The 22,639-nt window shown below is 48.3% G+C and overlaps 1 protein-coding gene across 1 annotated transcript in view; it reads left to right on the top strand.

Moving 5' to 3' along the window:
- Babam2 (BRISC and BRCA1 A complex member 2) overlaps positions 1-21,812 on the top strand; it is a 376,664-nt gene extending 354,852 nt beyond the window's left edge. The window contains exon 12 of the mRNA XM_052186334.1: positions 21,464-21,812. Within this exon, the coding sequence (XP_052042294.1) occupies positions 21,464-21,527 (64 nt within the window). The 3' untranslated portion in view covers positions 21,528-21,812. The remainder of the gene's footprint in view (positions 1-21,463) is intronic.
- The last annotated feature ends 827 nt before the right edge of the window (positions 21,813-22,639 follow it).

Here is a 22,639-nt window from a genome sequence, read left to right as displayed (position 1 = left end):
GGGTTTCTCTGTGAACTAGTTCCTGCATTCCTCTGAGCTTTCCCTCATGGTTTAGAAATGTAGATGCTATGGAATGAAAGGTGAGAGAAACAGCATGGAATGCTGGGCTCCTCCAGGACCTTCAAACCAGAATCGGTTTGAAGAGTATCTTCAGGGGACATGGTTTGTTTTCACTGACAGAAGACAGAGCAACAGGGATGGGAGGGATCCAGTTCTGCCTGACAACAGGCAGCCTCTCCAAACTGCGTGGGTCAGAGAGAGCATGTTATTTATTAGAGCCTGACATCTGTTGCTGTGATATGATAAGCTCCATTAAAAAGCCTGGCCATCAGTCACTGCTTACACAGCGTCATCCCAGAACTAGCCTCTCAGCGGCCTGGGAGCCTGCATAGCCCTGACTGTACCAGGCACCAGCATTTGCAGTGCTACCCTGCCTCCCCTCTCCCTGGTGAAGCTAATCAGAGCAAATCCCCTCAGCAGGACCCCTGGACCCATCTTTTCTGAGGCTTCTTTCTGCTCCTCAGAAGGCTGGTTTTGAGCTTTCTGTCGTGCCCCCCCCCCCGCCCCCGTCTTTCTCAGTGGAAAACAGGGCTGGGCCTAAGCTTTAACCTCAGTTGTACAAGCAGAAGATGCTGGCCTCAGTTGAGCTTATCAGGGGAGAGCTGGGGTGGGGCATCTGGCCCCTGCCACTGGGAACGTGCTCCCCATCGAGTGTAGGGGTGTCTGATTGTCTGGGAGTTACAGTCAGTATTCTCTTTCTTAGAAAAATATACAGAAAGAAAGGGTAGAGAAGTTCTGATTTGGGGCTTTTAAATAACACACCACAGAGGAATGTACATTTGCTAATAGGATCACAGTTCCCTTTGAACCTTTGGAAGAAGACACATATAAGGAAACAAAGAAAATGCAGAGCTGTGAGCTAGGAGACCTGGATCTCATCCAGACACCACTCTTACCTGCCTGTGTGATCTTGGGAAGGGCATGTCATTTTCTGGGCCTGGGTACCCTCATCTGAAAGCATCAGGCAAGTATCTACCTGTTACCACTAAACTCTGATAGATTTGTGGAACTGTTAAGTAAAAAGTATGTTTAAGGTAGGGTGGCATAGTTTTTCATCTGTATTGAAAAACATCCATCCCTGTTACCAGAGGTCAGATACAAACTGAGATCTTACTAGGAGAATAAAGGACACCGTGTACGTGATGCTATTTGTACAGCCTGCATCTGATATTTATAGAACACTTCAGCTGTGGAATGTGCGCGCATATGCCCCGAACACACACCCTGTAAAGTCACTCTAGATACAGTACATTTTCAGATGTCAAGTTAAAACAGCTTCCTGGGAATTAGGCTTGACTGTTCAGATGTGTGTGTGCTGGCTTCTGACATATGCCGCCAGGGCCGCTCAGGGCTGTCACGTGTGACGTGGAGTCCAGCCCAGGCGAGAGGGCCCAGGCTCTTGTTTCTATCACTTCTCATTAAGGCAGAGATTCTAGAGAGGAGGAGGAGGAGGAGCAGGAGGAGCAGGAGCAGGAGGAGCAGGAAGAGGAGGTACCATCAAAGGATGGTCAGAGAATGTTGAGGACTGTTCATACTATGCAGATTATAGTGACGAGCACAGGCCTTGCCTCTGCAGGAACAAGATTCGCACTTGTCTGTCACTGGATCATCAGCACAAAAACCACTGGTGGCAAGAACTAGATTCATGCCTGTTGATGTAGAGTTGCTAGAAATAAACAAAATACTGACTAGACAAATAGGGCTCTTGTCTTTCCTCAATGATCCACAAAAATCCATAACCAACAGTAGAGCTAGGTTGGGTTGACCAAGCCAGAAAGTACGCTTGAGACTGGGGCCAGATTCAAGACATAGGACCCGAGGAAAAAAAAACAAACAAACAAAAAACAAAACTTTTTTATGTCTTTTTTTTTCTATATTCTTTGTTTACATTCCAAATGCTTTCCCCTTTCCCGGTTTCCCCCTCCCCATATGTCCCATAAGCCCTCTTCTCTCCACCCATTCTCCAATCACCCCCCTCCCTTTTCTCTGTCCTGGTACTCGCCTGCAAAGCTGGATCAAGCCTTTCCTGGACCAGGGCCCTCTCCTTCCTTCTTCATGGGAATCATTTGATATGCTAATTGTGTCTTGAGTATTCAGAGCTTCTGGGCTAATTAATATCCACTTATCAATGATTGCATTCCATGTGTATTCTTTTGTGATTGGGTTACCTCACTTAGGATGATATTTTTCCAGTTCCAACCAGTTGCCTAAAAATTTCATGAATTCATTGTTTTTAATTGCTGAGTAGTATTCCATTGTGTAAATATACCACATTTTCTGTATCCATTCCTCCATTGAGGGACATCTGGGTTCTTTCCAGCTTCTGGCTATTATAAATAAGGCTGCTATGAACATAGTGGAGCATGTGTCCTTACTGCATGCTGGGGAATCCTCTGGGTATATGTGCAGGAGTAGTATAACCGGGTCCTCCGGAAATGTCATACCCAGTTTTCTGAGGAACCACCAGACTGATTTCCAGAGTGGTTGTACCTTCTTGCAATCCCACCAGCAGTGGAGGAGTGTTCCTCTTTCTCCACATCCTTGCTAACACCTGCTGTCTCCTGAGTTTTCAACCTTAGCCATTCTGACTGGTGTAAGATGAAATCTCAGTTGTCTTGATTTGCATTTCCCTAATGACTAATGATGTTGAACATTTCTTAAGGTGCTTCTCGGCCATCCAGATTTCTTCAGGTGAAAATTCTTTTTTTAGCTCTATACCCCATTTTTTTAATAGGGTTATTTGGTTCCCTGAGGTCTAACTTTTTGAGTTCTTTGTATATATTGAATATTAGCCCTCTGTTGGATGTAGAGTTGGTGAATATCCTTTCCCAGTTTGTTGGTTGCCGTTTTGTCCTTTTGACGGTGACCTTTGCCGTACAGAAGCTTTGTAATTTTATGAGGTCCCATTTGTCAATTCTTGATCTTAGAGTATAAGCTATTGGTGTTCTGTTCAGGAACTTTTCCCCTGTGCCCATGTCCTCAAGGGTCCCCAGTTTCTTTTCTATTAGTTTCAGTGTGTCTGGTTTTATGTGGAGGAAAGAAAAACAAACTTTAAAAATCAGCTAGAAATGTGATAAACTTTGACTATCACCGTGGCAGTGAAATGAAATTACTGGCATAGAGTTGACATTTGGGGAATCAATTTTATTTCTTGGAAGAATCTGGCTAAAATGTACAGTACAAAGATTAGAACCCTGTGTTCCTGACGACTGGTCCAAGACAATGCCTAAGTTGTATGTGACCTCCTGCTTTTCCCCTGCCCCCTGTGGCCTCAGGAGCAGCACAGTGGAGTCAGGGCCTGGAGTGAGGAAGCTTGCATGTGGAGTGGCTTGGGGTGACCTGCCTCACAGCTTACCCAGGAGGCTGAGGGCCTTTGTGTCCTTAAGAGGAGCCCATGATATTCTCGAGCAGAAATAACTTTCTGAGGGTCTAAGGACCCAGTCCCAAGGACTTTTAAAAGAAGGTAATTATCCCCATAGCTAAACTTATTATTGGGGTTTATAAATGAGAGAAAAGAGTAAGGGCACAATGACAGGCAGGCCACAAGCAGTATGGCCTTCACAGTAACCTCCAGATCATCAGGGGATGGCAATGCACAGTGACAAGTGGAGAGGAAATTCCCGTGACTCCTGTCTTCCAGACAGACAATTAGTCATGCCCAGTGGAAAATGGAAGGCAAGAAAGCAGAAGTCAGGTAAACCTTCTCCAAAGTCACCACTGAGGGGAAAATACTAATTCATTTCTTTGTGTCCAATGGAAGTCAGTGCCAGATGCCCAGCAGAGAGAAACAGGGCTTAGCAGTTATGTTATGGGTTGGCAAATCCGTATATAGGAAACATGCAGAAAACTATATACAAAACATGTCCAGAGTCCTGGAGGGCCTAACATATAACACACACACACACACACACACACACACACACACCATATTACAGAGTTGCTGTTCTCAGAATGCTGAAACTCAGTGCCCAAATTTCAAAGAACCCTGGCTACTAAGGCCAGTCACTAATGGAGATTCTTTTCTCTGACACTAAGGCCTTCCAGGGAATTAGCTGCTCAGTATACTGTGTATAAGTCAGAATTGTTGAGTGTTGATGGGGAAATTAGTATAATGCCTGGCATAGTGTTATTTAACGTAGCTGCTGTTATCAGCTGCCACACTGAGACACTTGATCTTTTTCTGAGTGCAATAGGGTTTTCCTGACAAGCTTACATGTGGATACATAGACTCGCCCTAATCTGGGCAGCGAAGTCCTAGTAGAGCCTTCGTGGCCTCGGAAATGGTGATGAAGGTGGTGAGAGCATCATGTCTTCATGTCAAGCTTTTGATCAAGAACCCAGTAAAGGAACCGTTGGCTTGAGCCTATTAACCCTCTCGTTGCCAGTCTGGAGCTTTCCAAACTTACTCTGGTTCTGTAGTGTTCGAATGCCAGGTAGAGAACTGAAGGCGGCCAGTTGGTGAAGTGCCTGCTTTACAAGTATGAATTTGATCTTCAGAACCCACATCTGAAAAGCTAGATATAGTGGCACATGCTTGTAGCCCTGGAGAGGCAGAAATAGGTAGAGTCCTGAGACTTACTGGCTGGCCAGTCGACCTCCTTGGTAAGTTCCAGGCCAATGAGAAACCCCTTTTCAAGGGGGGGAGGGTGCAGCACCTAAGGAATGACACCCGAGGTTGTCTTCTAGTCTCTCCATATACCTACACACACATGAACTCCCACACATGTACACACTTACCAAAACAGAGTTGCCAGATACAGTGCCATTTACTACAAAAACAGTAACGTTTTGCTAAGTAACAAATAAGTTCATAAAAGTTTCCCCCTTGCAGGACATATTGACACTAAAAAGTCAAATGCTGTTTGTCTAAAGCTTGAGCACGATGAGGCTTCCTGTGCTGTGGGGCAGTCCAGACCTGGTGGTGGTCAGCCGGAGCAGCCTGCCTGTGGAAAAGCAGGGTCAGCTCTCCTTGTCTTTCAGGGAATAAAAGCTCCGTCTAGAGGACCTGGGGCAGAGCAGGCAGTGCGGTTCCACAGTCCCCACTGTGTGGGAGCGGGAGTGGGCGAGGCAGGAGGAATGTCACACGCTGATCTGCACCTCCCTCCCAGCTCTCAGTGTCCCTAAACAGCTCAGGCCAGCCTGCCTCTGCCTTGAAAGTTCTGGGGATTTTCTCTTGCTGACAGTTAGTAGCGCAAACACAGCCTCCTTGGAGGCCTGGTAACTTACTTCTGAGTAAGAGCCAGCCTCAGTCAGTGAGTGCCTCCTCTGCAGGGTTCCTCCTGGATCCCCCAAGTGATGCTAATGGACTCACTGGTCACTGCACCTGGAATCTGAGACTGTGGAGAGGGCCTTCCAGAAGGGAGCTGCTCTGCCCCAGTTCCACAGCCCTTGTGTCTTGTGCTTTGGGCCCTTGGTCCTTATTCAGGGGATCTGAGAATTCCTGGCTCTCTTTTCGGAGTGGCTTCTGTGGATTGCAGGATAAGCCCTCCCTAGGCTCTGTCTGGGGCTCCGTCCTTTGAGACACCACGCTTATATTTGGATATATTTGGATCGCTCTCTTGAAGGCAGCTGTTAAGCCCTAACAGGCCACGCTGCTGGGAATGGTGCTTTTCCTGAGAGCAGGCTGCTCCTAGCCTGCCCGGTGCACACTTCCTTGCTACATTCTCTGCCCCACCCTGACCAAGTGTTCTGTGGTTGCGATGGAAAAATCCACCTTAGAGGAGATAGTTTTAGAGCTCAGCTTCAGGGAGATTGTGTCTGTGTTACCTGAGGTGAGAATTAAAGCAAAGCTGGGTGTAGGCTTTAGCAGAATGCGACCCTTTGCCTCAGAGTGCCTGTGACCGCTTACTCCTTCCTCCCAGACTAGAATGATTGCCTAACTTCCAGAGAGTTCTTAGAGGAATCGCTGCAGTAAATGGTGTCACTGGCAAGGAGGTATTAACCCTAAGACCAGTTTTATCTGGACGCTCTGAAAGCACACTTGACTGTGCAGGCAGAGCCGACCCACGTGAACCCGGAGCTTGATCATGGGATCTTCCTTTCTTCATTCTCTTGTTCTTGCCTCAGCCTGTCAGGAGACCAAGAAAACTTGTTTTGAAAATGCTTGACAGCCAAAACAACCTGTTCTCAGCCTGGACAAGAGGGCTTGTCCTCCCTGACCGTTTCCGTGCAATTGGATGTTGGACAAACTGCTGACTGGAAAAAAGAAATTTGCTGCTTTCTTCTCCTATTGTTCACAGACGAATGCCAGCGGCTTCCCAGTTCCTCTCGCGTCTTTCCGCAGCCCTGCTCCTGAGACACTTTTAGACTGCGTCTGAGTCTCACTGATTAATGACCACGAGCAGCAAACACTAGGAGGGCCACAACCCTGCTCCAGTCAGTGTGAGCTGAGCTGAATATCCCACCTTAGGCAGGCAGGAGCCAAATGCAGACGTTTAACCTGTGATTTTCCATTCAATTGTTGGTCCCTTCTGAAAGTCTTATTTAAAATCTCCTATACTCCAAGGAGCCATCTTTCCTTCAACTTTGGGCTTGCTCTTCCCCCCCCCCCCCTACACACACACACACCATGAAGCCTTGCAAAGTCAGTCTTGGACAGCTGCATAATTCCCTGAGGGAGATTCTTTACCTCTACACAGAGAAGATGCAGACTAGATAAGGCATCAGTGAACCATCAGAGACCCGCACTACCAGCACCTGTTTTTATGAATAAAGTTTTATTAGCACATAGCTACCCTTATCCATTTATATCTTGTAAATCTTGTGTACAGCCAAGTTATTGTGACAGAGATTTGACCTACAAGCTGAAAATATCTAATGGCTGGCTCTTTGCAGAATATGTGTTGACCTTAAACCTGGAGGCACTCTGAGTTCTAACAAGGACTCTGGTCCCTAAAGCATCCACTAAGGTACTGACTAGGAAAAGGTCTCTCCTTCTCTCCACAGTTGGCAGTACAGAACATGCTCTGGCGTTGTGGAAGTGCACAAAGGGTGGGGAGCTTGTTCTCCTGTGCTTTCACAGAGGCTTTGCTGTACGTCTGTGTTTGGTTATTGGTCTGGTGGCTGTGATTCCCACGGAGTCTACCAGTTTTAGATGGGGGTGGGGGATGACATCTTCCTCAGCTGCGTAGCTGTCTTCAGTGGCTTGGTTCAAGGTGGGACACCCACATGTACCCACGTTATTCATAAAAACAGGGAATGCTGATGTGAATACTGACTCATCTGCTTGGTAACCATGGTGGGTAAGGGAACCACATGCTGTCTTCAAGAACCCAGATGCCCAGCCCTCTCTCGCCCTGCTCTGTCTGGATTTGCCTTGTCTCCCAGTCTGAGCAGTGGGGTGGGGATGGCCAAAAGTGCTGAAGTGATTGGTAAGTTCTGTAAGAAACCAGGAAGGGCTCCTCAGGGCCTCTAAAATGTGAGCTAGGAAGCACCTTTTTTTTTTAACCTTTCTACACTCAAAGCCAATGCAAACAAGGGGTGCCATTTATAGAATTCACTCCCAGTGAATTTACTTCCCACACTTCTGTTCTATACCAGCTCGCTACTGACCAAAACTTCTTGAGTTCTTTGTATATATTGGATAATAGCCCTCTATTGGATGTAGGGTTGGTAAAGATCTTTTCCAAATTTGTTGGTTGCCATTTTGTCCTATTGACAGTGTCCTTTGTCTTACAGAAACTTTGTAATTTTATGAGATCCCATTTGATAATTCTTGATCTTAGAGCATAAGCTATTAGTGTTCTATTCAGGAAATTTTCCCCTGTGCCCATGTGCTCAAGGGTCTTCCCCAGTTTCTTTTCTATTAGGTTCAGTGTGTCTGGTTTTATGGTTGAGAAGCACCTAAAGAAATGTTCAACATCCTTAGTAATCAGGGAAATGCAAATCAAAACAACCCTGAGATTTTACCTCACACCAAACAGAATGGCTAAGATCAAAAACTCAGAAGACAGTAGATGCTAGAGAGGATGTGGAGAAAGAGGAACTGATTGCAAGCTGGTACAACCACTCTGGAAATCAGTTTGGCAGTTCCTCAGAAAACTGGGCATGATACTACCAGAGGACCCTGCTATACCACTCCTGGGCATATACCCAGAGGATTCCCCAGCATGCAATAAGGACACATGCTCCACTATGTTCATAGCAGCCCTATTTATAATAGCCAAAAGCTGGAAAGAACCCAGATGTCCCTCAACAGAAGAATGGATACAGAAAATGTGGTATATTTACACAATGGGATACTACTCAGCTATTAAAAACAATGAACTCATGAAATTCTTAGGCAAATGGGTGGAACTGGAAAATATCATCCTAAGTGAGGTAACCCAATCACAAAAGAACACACATGTACTCACTGATAAGTGGATATTAGCCCAGAAGCTTGGAATACCCAAGACACAATTCACATATCAAATGATGCCCAAGAAGAAGGAAGAACAAAGTATGGATACTCTGGTCCTTCTTAGAAGGGTGAACAAAATACCCACAGAAGAAGATACAGAGACAAGCTTTGTGCAGACTAAGTGTGGAGCAGTGTTTGAGGGAAAGACCATCCAGAGACTACCCCACATAGGGATCCATCCCATACAGTTACAAAACCCAGACAATGTTATCATTGCCCACAAGTGCTTGCTGACCGGAGCTGGATATAGCTGTCACCTGGGAGGCTCTGCTAGCGCATGACAAATACAGAGGGGGACACTCTCAGCCAGCCATTGAACTGAGCACAGGGTCCCCAATACAGGAGCTAGAGAAAGGATCCAAGGAGCTGAAGGGGTTTTCAGAACCATAGGAGGAACAAAGATATGAGCCACCTAGTACTTCCAGAGTTCCTAGGGACAAAAACATCAACCAGAGAATACACATGGAGTTACCCATGGCTCCAGAGGCATAGGTAGCAGAATATGGCCTTGTTGGGCATCAAAGGGAGGAGAGGCCCCTGGCCCTGGAAAGGCTTGATGCAGCAGTGTAGGGGAATACCAGGACAGGGAAGCGGAACGGGGTTGATTGGGGAATGGGGGAGGGGAGTTGGCTATGGGACTTTCGGGGGGGGGGGGGGGGGACCAGGAAAGAGGAAATCATTTGAAATTTAAATAGAGAATATATCTAATAAAAAAAAAAAAAGCTTTGTGCAGACTAAGAAAGGCTGCCTCTGTCCCCTCTAGGTTGCTAGTTTCACTAGTAGTTTGGAAAAAAGCTGTCTCTTTTCTGTTCTCCCCTGGCTCTGAATGAACACACAGCTTAGCAAGAAGAGCACAGGCTGGGCACCATGTTGCCCCTGCTGCAGTGGTTGCTGGACTCCCAGACACAGTGGCAGCTGCTGACGCTCACCCAGTGTGTCTACAGAGTCCTGTAATGTGATCCTTGTTGCCTAGTATGTGGCCTGGCCTTTGAGATCGTAACAAGCAGGGATAGTCTCAGCAACACCCTTCCACACCTTCCCACCACCCCTAAGCAATAAGAACATGGCTTCCATGATATTGTTGAAGTGTGTTGTGGTGGCTGGACACAGGATTGGAGCATCACTCTAAGGGTCCCATTGTGTAGAATGTGGTACACCTCAGACTATGTTCTTCCTCTTCCATGTCTAAGCTTCAGTGACCACAGAAGGCACCATAGGCCATCCCGAGCTAGTAGTGTACTATTGGCAGGGTACCGGGTGGCATACATATTCCTGTCTGACACTGAGCTGCTTCCTGCCTCACCATGAGCCCGTTCGTCCATGGATATTGTGGAGCAGAGTAACAGGATCTCTTCTGTACATACTGCTATTTGGATTACAATGAAGTTATTTTTAAAAGCACATTATAAATTGCAAAATACCAAGAGCCAAGTTAGTTCATTCACTTACCCAACAGACACTGGAAAGTTACACAGTGCCAGGTGGCACCAGTGAGCCCAGATCTCCCTGGAAGGTGTTCAGAGAGGGCAGTGACTCAGTTGGTAAAGTGCTTGGCACACATGTAAAAAGCCAAGCATGGTGATTCCACTCATAATCGCAGTACTGGAGAGGCAGAGACGGGATCCCCAGGATCACTAGCCAGAGCCTGGAACAGAGAACAACCTCAGGCCCCAGTGAGAGACCCTGTCTCCAAAAACAAGGTGGCCGGCTCCCGAGGAAGGTGACCTCTGGTCTTCAGATACATGCTCACATACATGTACATAAATACACACACAGAGAAAGAGGAGAGAGACAGAGAAAGAGGGGGGCATAGATATTCTGGTAACAGTAGAATGGGGCAGAAAGAAAGCCAAGGTGGCCTCAGTTCTTCCAATGCCCCAAGCAGAAAAACAGTTGGAAACCCAAGGACTTCCCCAAAAGCACAGGGAGCAAGCAATGAATCTGTATTTAAATTTAGCTCTGCTTCGAAAGCTCACAGTTTCCCCTTCACAGCTGGGCAACACAGTTGTAGGATGTGCTCCTTGCCTTTGAATAACCAGGAAGCTCTACCCTCCAGTCCCTTTGTCCTTTCCCAGTCTTCTCCCAACAATGGCCCAGACAAAAAACCAAGGCCAGAATGATCCTCCGGTTCTAGACCAGACTCTAGGAACCTTGTAAAGTTGGAACAGAAGGTAGGCATAATGAGACCCTGTCTCAAAATTTTCAGTGAGGGCTGGAGAGATGGTTCCGCAGTTAAGAGCACTGGCCACTCTTCCAGAGGATCCAGGTTAGATTCCCAGAACCCACATTATATCTTACAGCCATCTCCAGTTCAGAAGACCCGATGTCCTCTTCTGTTTGTATTCTGTATACAAACGTGCATGTAGGACACAGACATAAAAGCAAAACACCCATGCACATAAAATAGTGAAATAAAATTTAAAAGCCTGAAGAAGAATACACCCATCAGAGGATGAGGAATGTAATTCATTCCTGAGTGGGAAAACTCTTACTTAGTGTGGATCAAGCCCTTGGGTCAATCTCCAGCACTAGAGCATCCAGTACATCAGTAGCTAAATGGAAATTCGGGGTATTTCTTTGCCACTGAAACAAAGCAGCACCCCCAGCCCCAAGATAAGCCCAGAATATAAACTACAGTTGCTCCCAGAGAAGAGACAAAGTAGTCTGAGGAATTGTATCTAAAGCAGACCACAATACCAAAGCCAGAAGCACCCTGGAGACTCCTGTAACACACAAGAAGGCAGGTCCCAGCTCATATAGGCAGCCTCCAGCCATCCATCCTCTGGGTGCTGCAAAAATAGACAACTTCTATGCAAGTATTGAGTTCTCCATTCTGAAAAGCAGTCAAGAGTGTTACCCACCCCTCACAAATGCTGTTAGAGTCTGCTTCAGACTGCCTGCTAAGATCACTCCCAACCCTGTGTTTCTCCAGCACCAAATTAGTGTTCAGCAGTTATCCAAATCAGATAGCTAGGGAATTTTCGACATGAGAAACTCCATTTCAGGGCCTGATCTTAACCCAGAACTCAAGAGGGAAGAGGTTGGATTTCTAAGAGGCAGAAAGTTCTCCCAACATGCTTCAGGGTGCAGGAAAGTATCCTGTACCTGTGAAATAAAGGGGCTTCTACCTAGCTGGCTCCCAGACTTGCAAATGAAATTAATTATTGTTTGTGATATACTTTAAGATTCCCCAATGGTAGGCCTTGTATAAATGCAAATTATTATTATTGTTGTTAATGTTCTTAAAGATGCTAGACATCTGGTCTGCTGCATAATGCCCAGGCATAGGTCTGAGCAGAAAAGGAAGTTCTCTCACTGGCAGTAGCGAGTGAGCCAAGGAGGGCTTGGCCTATAACGAAAAGCAAAGCACCCAAGCTCCCTTCTAAGGCTAGCATCAGCTCTCTGACGTGGTAGTCAAATGTCCATGTGTTTTCTGAGGACCAGGGTCCTGCTTACACGAATTTCTTTACCACTACAGGAACAACCATGCCCAGACCACAAGCTCTCTAAGTGTGTAAATGTCTTGTTGTCTACTCATTTGAAGGATGGGAGGAAGGTTGGAGGGAGGATAGGATGGAGACGGTCCACCATTCCTTAGGATCCTAGGTCAGATCTGTAGATACACAGGAGCTGCAGAGAAGCCTCAGATATGCAGGACCTCTGATGATGGTTATTAAGACTTTGGAGGGAACCCCTCTAGCAAAGCACAGGGAGAAGTCATTATTAAATGACTGCTTCCCACTTGAGAAACTGCCTATGACTAATATGGTTGGGCTGACACTGAGGTGATAATAATAGCAAACAATGACAGATAATAATATACCTGACCAGCAGTTGCCTTAGAAACCATACCTTTACTTTACACATGAGGCTTCTGGGGCCCAGAGAGGTAAGGTGGCTTATCCAAGGTCACACAGCCAGTAAGAAACAGAGCTGGAATCTCTGGAGGATTCCCACCACAATCCATCCATTGACTGTGTTTGGATCAAAGGCACCCCATTTTATAGCACTGGGCAACAGAGCTTCCAGATGACATCTGTGGTGAAAACAGTTTATAGGTACCCGTGTTCTCCTGGGAATCTGTTGAGAGAACATCTATGGTGCCTCCAGTGTCATGTGGACGGACTGCATATGTCTTTGTTGGAGTTCCTTTTCTTCTGTCCTTTCAGACAAGCGAGGTATCCCAGCTTCCATTAAGTTGCACTACATGTCAGAGAAGCAAATGGGCTAGCAGGAAGGCCAGGCTCATCTCTTCTGCGCCTTGTTATCACAGCCATAAATGTCCTCAGAGGTACCCAGGGCAGGCCCTGAGGTACCAGTCCGTATCCATAGACACACTGCAAGGTGTTGGACCATCGAGCACATGCAGAACAAATGCCGGGCAATGAGAACTGACCACTGAATGAAAACTGACCACTGAATGAGAACTGACCACTGAATGAGAACTGACCACTGAATGAGAACTGACCACTGAATGAGAACTGACCATTGAATGAGAGCCGCTCTTGAGCTTCACTCGTAGGTAGCTGGCTATTCTATTAAAAGTAGTGGATGAGGAAAAGCACATTCAGCTACAACGCTATTCGGGAGGGGAGAGCCACCAAATCAAGCTCTCCTATCCCTCACTCCCCTATAGACAAGGAAATGAAAGCATTATTCCTTTTGGTAGAGCCAGGGATGAGCCTGTTTCCCACCTCCATTGCTAGTGTTCACTCTACTGGAACTTATGCCAGAGTGGAGAGGAAGGAGCATATTCTTTGGAGTCAGCAGCCATAAATTCATAGCAGCATAACTTCCTGTTAGCGTGTGACCCTAGAAAAGCCAGTGGGCATCTCTGGATCATTGATTTCTCATTGGCCAAAGCAAAAACACCAACCTGAGGGTGGGGCCATTGGGAGTCAGTGGGAAACAACAGAGATGGATGTAAGCTGTCTAGCATAGGACAGGCTCCTTCCTTCCCTCGAGCCTGTGGCTTCTATGTATGGTTTAAACCATAATCCACAGCAAGATATTTATCTCTCAATTTAGTGTATATTATTAGAAGTTTCACAAAGTGATATTTCCCCTGGCTACATGTGTTCCTCTCAGATTTTATATAAGTTATTTACAGTGGTCAGGATCCACTGAATGGATTTCACAGCCCAGTATTTGAGTGAACACATCCTGGGGTGGCACTGGAGGTCCGTGAGCTGCCGTGGACACAGAGCAGGTGCTTCTCCTCTGTTTGCTCTCTGACTTGTCTGGTCCACTGGCTGTGAATGTAGAAGGGTGTAAAGGCCCTCGGTTTGCTACCAAAGCTAGCCATAAACACCTTTCCTGGGAAACCAAGGCTCAGAGCACCCACCAGATGCTGTGCCCAAAGGCCAACAGGTATTTCCCCAGGCAGCCAGGGAAGCCGTGAGCCCCTAGACATTTGAGGTCTAGCGTTCACCCCCTAAGCCATGTTTGCTGCCTGGCAAACAAGACATCACAACCACCAAGAAACTCAACAGGAATACTATTGTTCTAAATCCACAAAGAATTGATGTCCTAAAAGTGATCTTGCTCCTTGGGGACAATAACTAGACCCTGAGTCTAGACTAATGCCCAGTGGTGCTGTATGGAAACCCTGAGGCACCGCCTCTTCCTGCTGGAGCCTAGACCTCCCACTCCCTGTGGTCAGCCCTGCTGGTAGGCTGAGCACTTCCGCTCAGGGGGTCATCCTTTGGTGTTTCCCTTTTTACTTACTAAGCAGTAGAAGGCCATCTGTGACCTTGAAGATGACTCACTACCATCAAATAGATGGTCACTTCCCCCTAGCAGGTGAGCTGATGAGTAGCCCTTCTTGTGGCCAGGGCTGTGGTCAGGTCCCTCACCATCTGTGGTCCTTCACACTGCTATCACATCCTGGCCTGAGCTAGGTTCCTACTTGCCCTTAGCCAAGTAGTTGGGGGATCAGATCACTGTGTGAGCAAAATAGGCAGAGACAGGCGACAGGACCCAGTGAGCACAGGGCTGGGCCCCACTTGGGCTTCGAAGCTCCCAGCAGCACCTCATCCCTCATTCCCAACACCCACTACCTGCTGCAGCTTCACCAGCTCATCGCAGAAGACCAGAGAGGGGACGGATGAGAAGGCGTGCTTGCCGGCTCCCGGACTGCCGGCCATCCTCAGAGCAGACTTCTTTCCTTTATGCACCAGGGTGGAATTCACCTGTAACAAAGCCTGAGAAAGACAGGCACCAGGATACTGAGGAGAGTCCATGCTAGTTTCAGCCTTTGAGGGACTTACAGAAAAAGCCAATATGGACAGGCCAGGATCTGCATCTTAGTAAGGGGTCATTGCAACTCAACCATCCTCTAACACTCTTCCCTATAACAATGTGATTGTTCCATCTCATAAAATGAAATTACTCTAATGCACTTCTTCACACATCTGTTTGAGGAATCCATGTCGAGCTGTGTGTGGAGTACCCAGTGTGAACCTGGGGGCCTGTATGAGCAGGGATCTTCCATCCTAGGAGTATGGGAAACTGTCTGGCATATTAAAGAGGCATTTACTCAGAGATGGAAGCCCAGAAGAGCCGTCCAGCCTTGTAGCTGAGGCCTGAGGATTTCCTCTCCAACCCTCTCCAGTTACCAGGTAGCCCTCTGCCCTCTTCCACCACCGTGCACACTGCACTTGAGCTAGAGGTGAGAGCTGGAGACGCTTGCATCCTGGAGAGTAATTACTGGCCCCAACAATTGCAGTAACTGCCTGCAAGCTGCCTTGACCCCAAAGGGATTGGCCAGGCTCCAGAAGATCTCTGTAGAGGGCTTCAGAAGGGCAACGAACTGCTAGGGAATCCTGAGCACTTAGAATGTTTAGATACCCTACGGTTCATCAGGAACCAGGTTCCATTCCAATAGTTGGATGTGAAGACCTTCCACAACAGCTTTTGATTGAGTTTAGCAATACTGAGATCACAACCTTATCCTTCTCATAGGTGAGGCAATGCACTGTGTTACACACAGTCTAGAACCAAGTCTAAACATCCTCAACCAAGTTAGGCCATGCTGGCTTCAGACTGGTGAGCAGAGTGCCGTGGAATTCAGCCTAAGAAAGACTGGGCCCAGCTGAGGGCATGGGGCCTGTATCTGAAGCCACTAGCATGTGACATTGTGTTCTTAGCTTGCTATCAAGCCTTTGTCTTTTCAGTGTGCTAATTCCTCATTTTATAAGCTTGGGCACCACCTCCCACATCCCAGAAAGAAACCAGAGCTGCCCAAGCACTGGCATGTGTAGCAGCCATGTTCAAGACTCCCCATGAACCATGACAGAAACACTCTTATGTTCTTAAACCCCATACTAGAGAGGGCCAGGCTACCGTCACCCAGGGCACAGCAGTCAAACAGACCCCCACCCATCACTGATCCACCATCAGTGCCCAGAGTTAGATGGGCAGTTGCTACCTGGGCTTTGGAAGGTTTCCAGGGGAAGGCATCAAAATGGAAGCAGGTCTTTTTGTCAAGATCTATTGTAAGCCTGGCCTTTTGACATGAGGCAAGAACCCAGAATGAGTCTGTATTTACATGGCGGTCCCGGACAATGAGGACAAGGCACCACGAGGCATGATTAGCAGGACTTACCTTACACTGTTTACAGGACTGCTTTGATTTTCATACCACAATCGGTTTTCATGCGCCTGATGAAAACCATGTGTCTGTTGAAGTCACAGCTGCAGAATGAAGCTGGAAAGGCAGGGAGAGAGCTATTAGGTGTTTGGAACTTGCCTCTATTTTCATAAATGACCTCTGGCTTGATTTATATGTTCTGAATTTCCTGACGGTGAGGGTCATGTCTCTAAACCACTTCTCCCAGCCCACCCTACCCCACCCCACCACCACACTGGCCTGGCTCGCACATCACAGGTCTGTCTCATCTTACAGTTGCCCAGAGAAAAGCACTTTTTAATTCAAGTCCTGTTTTGGAAGAAGGCAAATGTTTAGGCTTTTGCAAAATAAAAAGATCTGTCTGAGGACCACGCCAAATAACTCTGCCCTCGTCTTGGGCAGCTCGTCATATGACTCTTAAACCCCTTCCTAACCAACAGATGTGACCTCCTTCCTGACCAAAAATGTGTACCCAGAGAGCAAACCCAGCAGGTTTGGAAGAAGATGAATGAGGGCTTTGGGGTACCTTTGGCCGCAGAGCTTACCCTTAGATGCCACCAATATGCCACCAAGCAGGCCAGGACTGAATTTCAGAAGTTATATGCTGTCCCCAGGACATTGGCTGTGTCCAGTGTAAGAGTAGCCATCTCACTGACCGGCTGACAGCTCTGTATATGATGTGTGGGGAAGGCGGAGTGAGTCAAGAAGCCACAGGAAGAGGATGAATTAAGGACACGGACACGAAAGGCCTGTCTTCCTGTACAAGGCATCCCTCCTCCATAGTGCCTCACGATGTTTATGACTGTGTACAGAACCTCTGACCCTCTCTCCCCACCACTTAGACCCAGCTTGGTTCCCATGGTTACAGTTGGCAGCATTGATCATCTATTAGGTCAGTTTCTATGTCAAGGGCTTACTTGGACCATCTCATTTAAGAACCTTTTAAGGTAGCCACAGTTGTTCCCATGTTATGGATGAAGAAACCAAACCGTCACTTGCCCAAGGGATCCAGCTAGTAACAGGCCTGAAGCTGAGATCTCACCTTTTCAGGGCCTACTCTACCCGTCACTCACAGTCAGAGGCAGGCCAGGCTCTCAGCTGTGGAGAAGAGGCAACTAAAGTCCAGAGAAGAAAAGATCAGCCCTGGGTCCAGGGCCAAGAGAAGGAGAGCTGCTAAGCATGGCGTCTCCTGGCCCCTTGCCCTGTTCTACACAGCACTGACCTTGCCACCGCCTGGGATCCCTTCTCTACAATTTGTTTTCTGGAGGTTCTTGGATTTCTGAAACCTTGAGCAATAGGGTGTCAGTCAGACTTATCAAAAGTGTGAGAGTATCGGAGCCTTATTCCACTCTGAAACTTAATAGACTCTGAACTAGTCTGAAACTAAAACTTCTAGCATGAGTGGAGTGAGGGACTTGGCTGACTCCAGGCATCTGTCTCCTGCCACCACACCCACCCCTGGCCAGCTAACGCTAAGGCAAGGAGCCTGTCCCACCACATCACACACTTGGGAAGTTTCCTGGACACGTTGTTGCCTTCGGTAACAGATGTAGATACCTAGTGCCATTAGCATGCTGTGCCCTGGGCAGCTCCTCATTTTCTCTGATAAAAAGTAAATAATTGAAAACAGTGCTCTAAAACCATCTATAAATGGGTGGGCGCCAGTTGTCATTTTCCCCTTCCTCTGCCTGCTTCCCCTCCCTTAACTGACTTAATGAGGAGCCAAGCTGAGAAGCGATCTCTGCAAACAGCTGGGAGCATCATGCCTTTAAATAGCCCTCGCCACACTTCCCTGCAGAGGCACAGTCTGCCCTGGCAGGGAAAGCCCGGGAAACACAGGAAACTTTCTGCAAATTTTCTGCAAAGGAAGAGCTTGCCTATCAATCATGCTCCCTGTTGCCAAGACCTTTTGTAAGGACCTTGTAGCCCCTTCCCCACTAGTGTTCCGAGGAAACACTAAGCTGAGGGCTGAGTAGCTCCAGACCCTGAGAGACTGGTCCTGGGAGGGATGACTATAGCCGCCCGGCTCAGGCTAATGCCTGGAGCCAATCCTTGCAGCCAGTACGCCCACTCAACCAGGCTGTATGTTGGGGCCCTGCTGTATGTAACCTAGATACAGCCAGAGGGACCCTGTCCACAGTGACCTTGACGGAAGGGCTGCAGGCTCTGGCAGCAGCCCACCCACTCTGATCCTCAGAGTAAGGGAGTCAGCTCTCCCCAGCTACACATCTAGACAGTTGGGAAAATAAATGGACGCCACTGGGACATGTGACTGACAGCCATGGTTGCCACACTCTGTCCTTTGTTGAACCTCATATCAGGGCTACTCTTGGCTCATCCAGCTGTGTTCCAGGTCACAACACTCTCGTCAGCTCTTCCTTATGCATAAAGAGTATTTGGTCAGGTGCAGCTGTGCACAAGTCCTTTAAAGTCAAGGTGACAGTGATTTCAGCACTGTGGGTCTGTGTCGGTCAGGAGTGGATGGAAGATGCTGCTCTATCTGTCTTCCTCTCTTTTCATTGGCACAGACTGAATTTAAGAGTGGACCAGTTTCCTCTGTCACCATGTAAACACTGCATATATTGGTAGAGTCTTGTTCTCTCACCCACATACTTTAACAGTTCGTAATGCATGGGCTTAAGCCAGCCCTTGCTGACCAGTGGCCACCATGAGCTACATCCAGTAAAGCCACTGTGGAGTGCAAGCTGAACCAGGGCTAAACCAGCAAGCCCCATTTTACAGGGGCCACCAGTGTGGCCTGTCAGGGGGATGTGTGAATATTCCAATGCCCTGGAAGCACAAGGACTGTCTATGGGCAGAAGAGAATCCTCTGATGGCCAAGCAATGTGGAAATCAAAACTACCTAACCTAAACGGAAGTAAAGGTGGAAATGACGCTGTGAGAAAGAGGATGTGGCCACGTACTGGAGGGCGGGCACGTACTGGAGGGCGGGCAGATACACAGGCATACATGGGTGGGCTTAGGGTAGTCCTTAGTTGCATAAGATATGTGTAATAGGAATGGAAGGATCTGCTTACACTTTTTCTGAGAGTATCCTTTGTTTACTTTTCAAAGGAATTCATACCTCAAAAATATCAAAGAATATATTTTTTAAAAAAAACTCAACAAAATAAAATGAGTGGCAGGCAAATAGAACCATCGTGGGAGTCAGGATGAGTGCTGGAGGAACACAGATCCTGCTCAGGTCTCCGTGGCAGAGACAGTCAACAGAAAGGCATGGCTGGCTTGTGTCCTCAGGGAAGCAGGCTTCTTCCAGGACTCGGTTGGAAGGTAGCAAAATTAGAACAGGAGTGTCACCAAGACCAAAGAGGATGAGAATCTTGACGGTGGGTTCTCAGCGAGGATCTAGGGAGCCTCAGAAGCTACAGGCTCTCTTAGAGGAGCGCACGTTGGCCAGAGTGTCTTCTAGGTCAGAATGTCCCGCAGGTGGTTGGGACTGTGGGACTGGAAATTTGGGAGGGGAAAGAGGGTGGGGAGCAGCCTGGAGGGCACTGAAAGTGACGCAAGCCTTCAGAACCATGACCTCGGCCTTGCTCGGCATGGAGAGAGGAGAGCAGGGAGACCCAAGCTCCAAGAGAAGGTGTGTCCAGGAGAGAGAGGGGCAGCAGAGCTAACATGCTTAAGTCACACAGTTATGATGGGGCGGGGAAAGGGGAGAGAGAGACAGAGACAGAGAGAGAGCAGGCTTCCAAAGAGGGGCACTGGCTTCTAAATGCTGCAGAGATACTATGGGGGTACCTAGACTGAGAAGCCCAGACATCCAGAGCAGTCTAATTAGAAGGGATTTCAGTGACTTGGTGGTGGTGGAGGAGGGCCGTGCATTATCAGTAGCTGCACTCTGGGGGGTCTAGAGACGACCGGCCACCAGGGCCTGGTGGGTACAGGGGCGCTTGTGCCGCATCGTAGCACCTGTGGTAGAGCTAAGTCCTGTGCAGCTCTCGGTGCTCTCCCAGGTTGGCTCTGCTGTCCTTCATCTCAGTAATGAGGCAGGTGCACCTCCTGCCTCTCAGTGGGCCCTCCACTCCTAGCTGGGCACCTCTCACCTCCTAAGAGCTGGAACCTGGCAGCCAGGCTTATTAGAACCCAGATCTTTAATACGATACTTTGTGTGGATGGTGGCACTTCTTGGGGACTCCTAGTTCTTGTTGCTGTTCTGGGAAAGTGAGATTACTGGGCGAGCTACCACTAAACGCCCAAGGATGATGGAGATTATGTGGGAGTCAGTCAGGGACTAAAAGGCAAGTCTGGGTAATGGAAGGTCCTTTTCTCTACACATGCACAACTCCCACTTCCCACTGCTCCTGCTGGGTCTTCTGTCAGTTCAACCCACCCCAGTCTTTCAGTGACTGCCTGATAGGGTCCATAGTGCCACCGAGATGTATGTACCACACACCTAAGTGTTGATTCGTTCTCCGGAGTGCTGGCATGACAGGGAGACCTGACTCCCCAGCTCTGGTCCTGCTTGATTTTATATCTGCCTCCTCCTCTAAACGGAGATCTCTCCTATGTGACCGGTCCCACATCTGGGCCATCCCAGCAGCCTCTGGCACAGCGTAGGCTCAGCACATTCCATCCCCTGATGTGGAATGTGGCTTTGTCTCTGCAGAGTAGAAAGCCGGGTGTCTGGGTCAATGTGGTGGCTCATATCTATGATCCCAGCACTTGGTAAACTGAGACAGGAGGATTCCTGGGAGTTAAGAGGCCAGCTAGGGTACCTAGTGAATTCTAGGCTTACTTCAGCTATAGAGTAAGGGCCAGGCTAGTCTGGATGAGGAGTAACACTTGTCTAAATAGAAAAAAAATCAGATATCCAGAAGGCTGTGTTCTGTCCGAGATTCTTCCTGTCTTTAGAGGTTCTCCCAAAGCCCAGCCGGGAAGCTAGACTACACATATGTGGAAATAAATACAGAGCATAACTCATTTAGGGATCCTTATTAGATCTTTATGTTTATGAAGTCATAGATCTAACTTAGGAGGGTATAACCCTGGTGATGCCTTCAGGCAAGGAGGTGACTGGGTATCAATATGGTCGCTCTCTGTTCTAGAGCTTGGCTCAAGCCCGGTCTTTCTCCTAAGAATGGACAGCGTTCTGAGGGTGAGCGTCTAATAGATGTGGCAGGCAGGAAGGTCAGCACAGACTCTTTAGCCACCTGTGAGAGGTAGTGCAGTAGTGAACCGCATGGAGCTCCGTGGAACAGTCCAGAAGGCTTTGCCTGGGGAGGAGAGCCCGCCCCAGCTTGCATGAACAATAAATAACAACTGTTCTGAGTTACGGGGAAAGCTCTGAGTTGCATTTTTTTGCTCAAGCTGTTTATGCTAACCACAGTTCTTTCTCCCCTCTTTCCCACCAGGGCTTATTTCAAAACCTTTGTCCCTCAGTTCCAGGAGGCCGCGTTTGCCAACGGGAAGCTCTAGGAAACACCAGTGTTGAGAGCCCAGCCACATGCGTGTCAGCGCTCAGCCTGCTTCCTGGAAGCTGCTGGGAAGGTCTCCATGGCGGCCTTCTGCTCAGGCAGCAGCTCTGCCTGCCCCACACAGCCCTGCTCTGCTGGAGCCCAAACCCTCACGGCTGGCAGCACCCTGAATCCCAGCCCCTCATGGCTGGCTGCTCCTCCTCCCTCCGTAGATTTCTTAGCTGAAAGAAATAAACTGCTTTACGATGGAGAACTTTTCCAGGGAAATTAAAATGTCATGAATGCACACACCCTTCTTTCAAGTCTTTGTCCAAAAGGCTCCGTTCAAGTTCCATTGAACACCCTTGACTTCTCCCTACTCCACTGAAACTAGTGGTGTGTGTGTGTGTGTGTGTGTGTGTGTGTGTGTGTGTGTGTAATTTGTACCCCAACATTTATACTTCCAGTTGAGGAAGTCTTCCACTGGAGAAGAGGTGACCCAGTGATTCTGACCTACAGGGTTCAGTTGCCCACTCCGCAGGCCCAGAGCCAGCGCTCAGCAGTTCCTGGTTCCTAGCACCGTGCAGCCACTGGCTCCGGTGTGTACTCTCCCTCCCCCTCTCCCTCTCTTCATGGGAGCTCCTTGGGTCATTTTGGCTCTGTGGATTATTCATAGGAGACAAAGGGTAGGGGTCAAGGGCCATCTCTGGTGTGTTTGACTTCTCACCTCAGGCCTGGCCGCTCTGAAGCTGAGCAGGATCAGAACTGGGGAGCCAGGTCTGCCTGTCACGCCAGCACTCCGAAGAGCGGAGCAGGAGGATCGCAAGTTCGTGGCTAGTCTGGGTTACATGGCAAGAGCATTTAGAAGCCATCAAGTTTCTCCCCATCCTTTACCACTCCCGTCAGTGGCCAGAGGGAGGACTGTGGCCAGGAGGGTCTCGTGACTGGAAGCAAAGCAGGAACAGGCAAAGCTGGAGCAGTGTGGGACGGGTCAGCTAGGCCCTTCACAGCAGCACGCCGCTTCCCAGCCTCCACACCAGCAGGCTGCACTTGACCTCTTGACAAGGCCCACACACACAATGCCGTGTAGCACGCTCCTATCCTGAAGGCAACCTAAAGTGCAGGAAGCATCCT

The sequence above is a fragment of the Apodemus sylvaticus genome, chromosome 6 (assembly GCF_947179515.1).
Source record: "Apodemus sylvaticus chromosome 6, mApoSyl1.1, whole genome shotgun sequence".
Taxonomy (NCBI): domain Eukaryota; kingdom Metazoa; phylum Chordata; class Mammalia; order Rodentia; family Muridae; genus Apodemus; species Apodemus sylvaticus.
The sequence above is the reverse complement of the archived record's forward strand: the minus strand, read 5'-3'. Positions and strand labels throughout refer to the sequence as shown.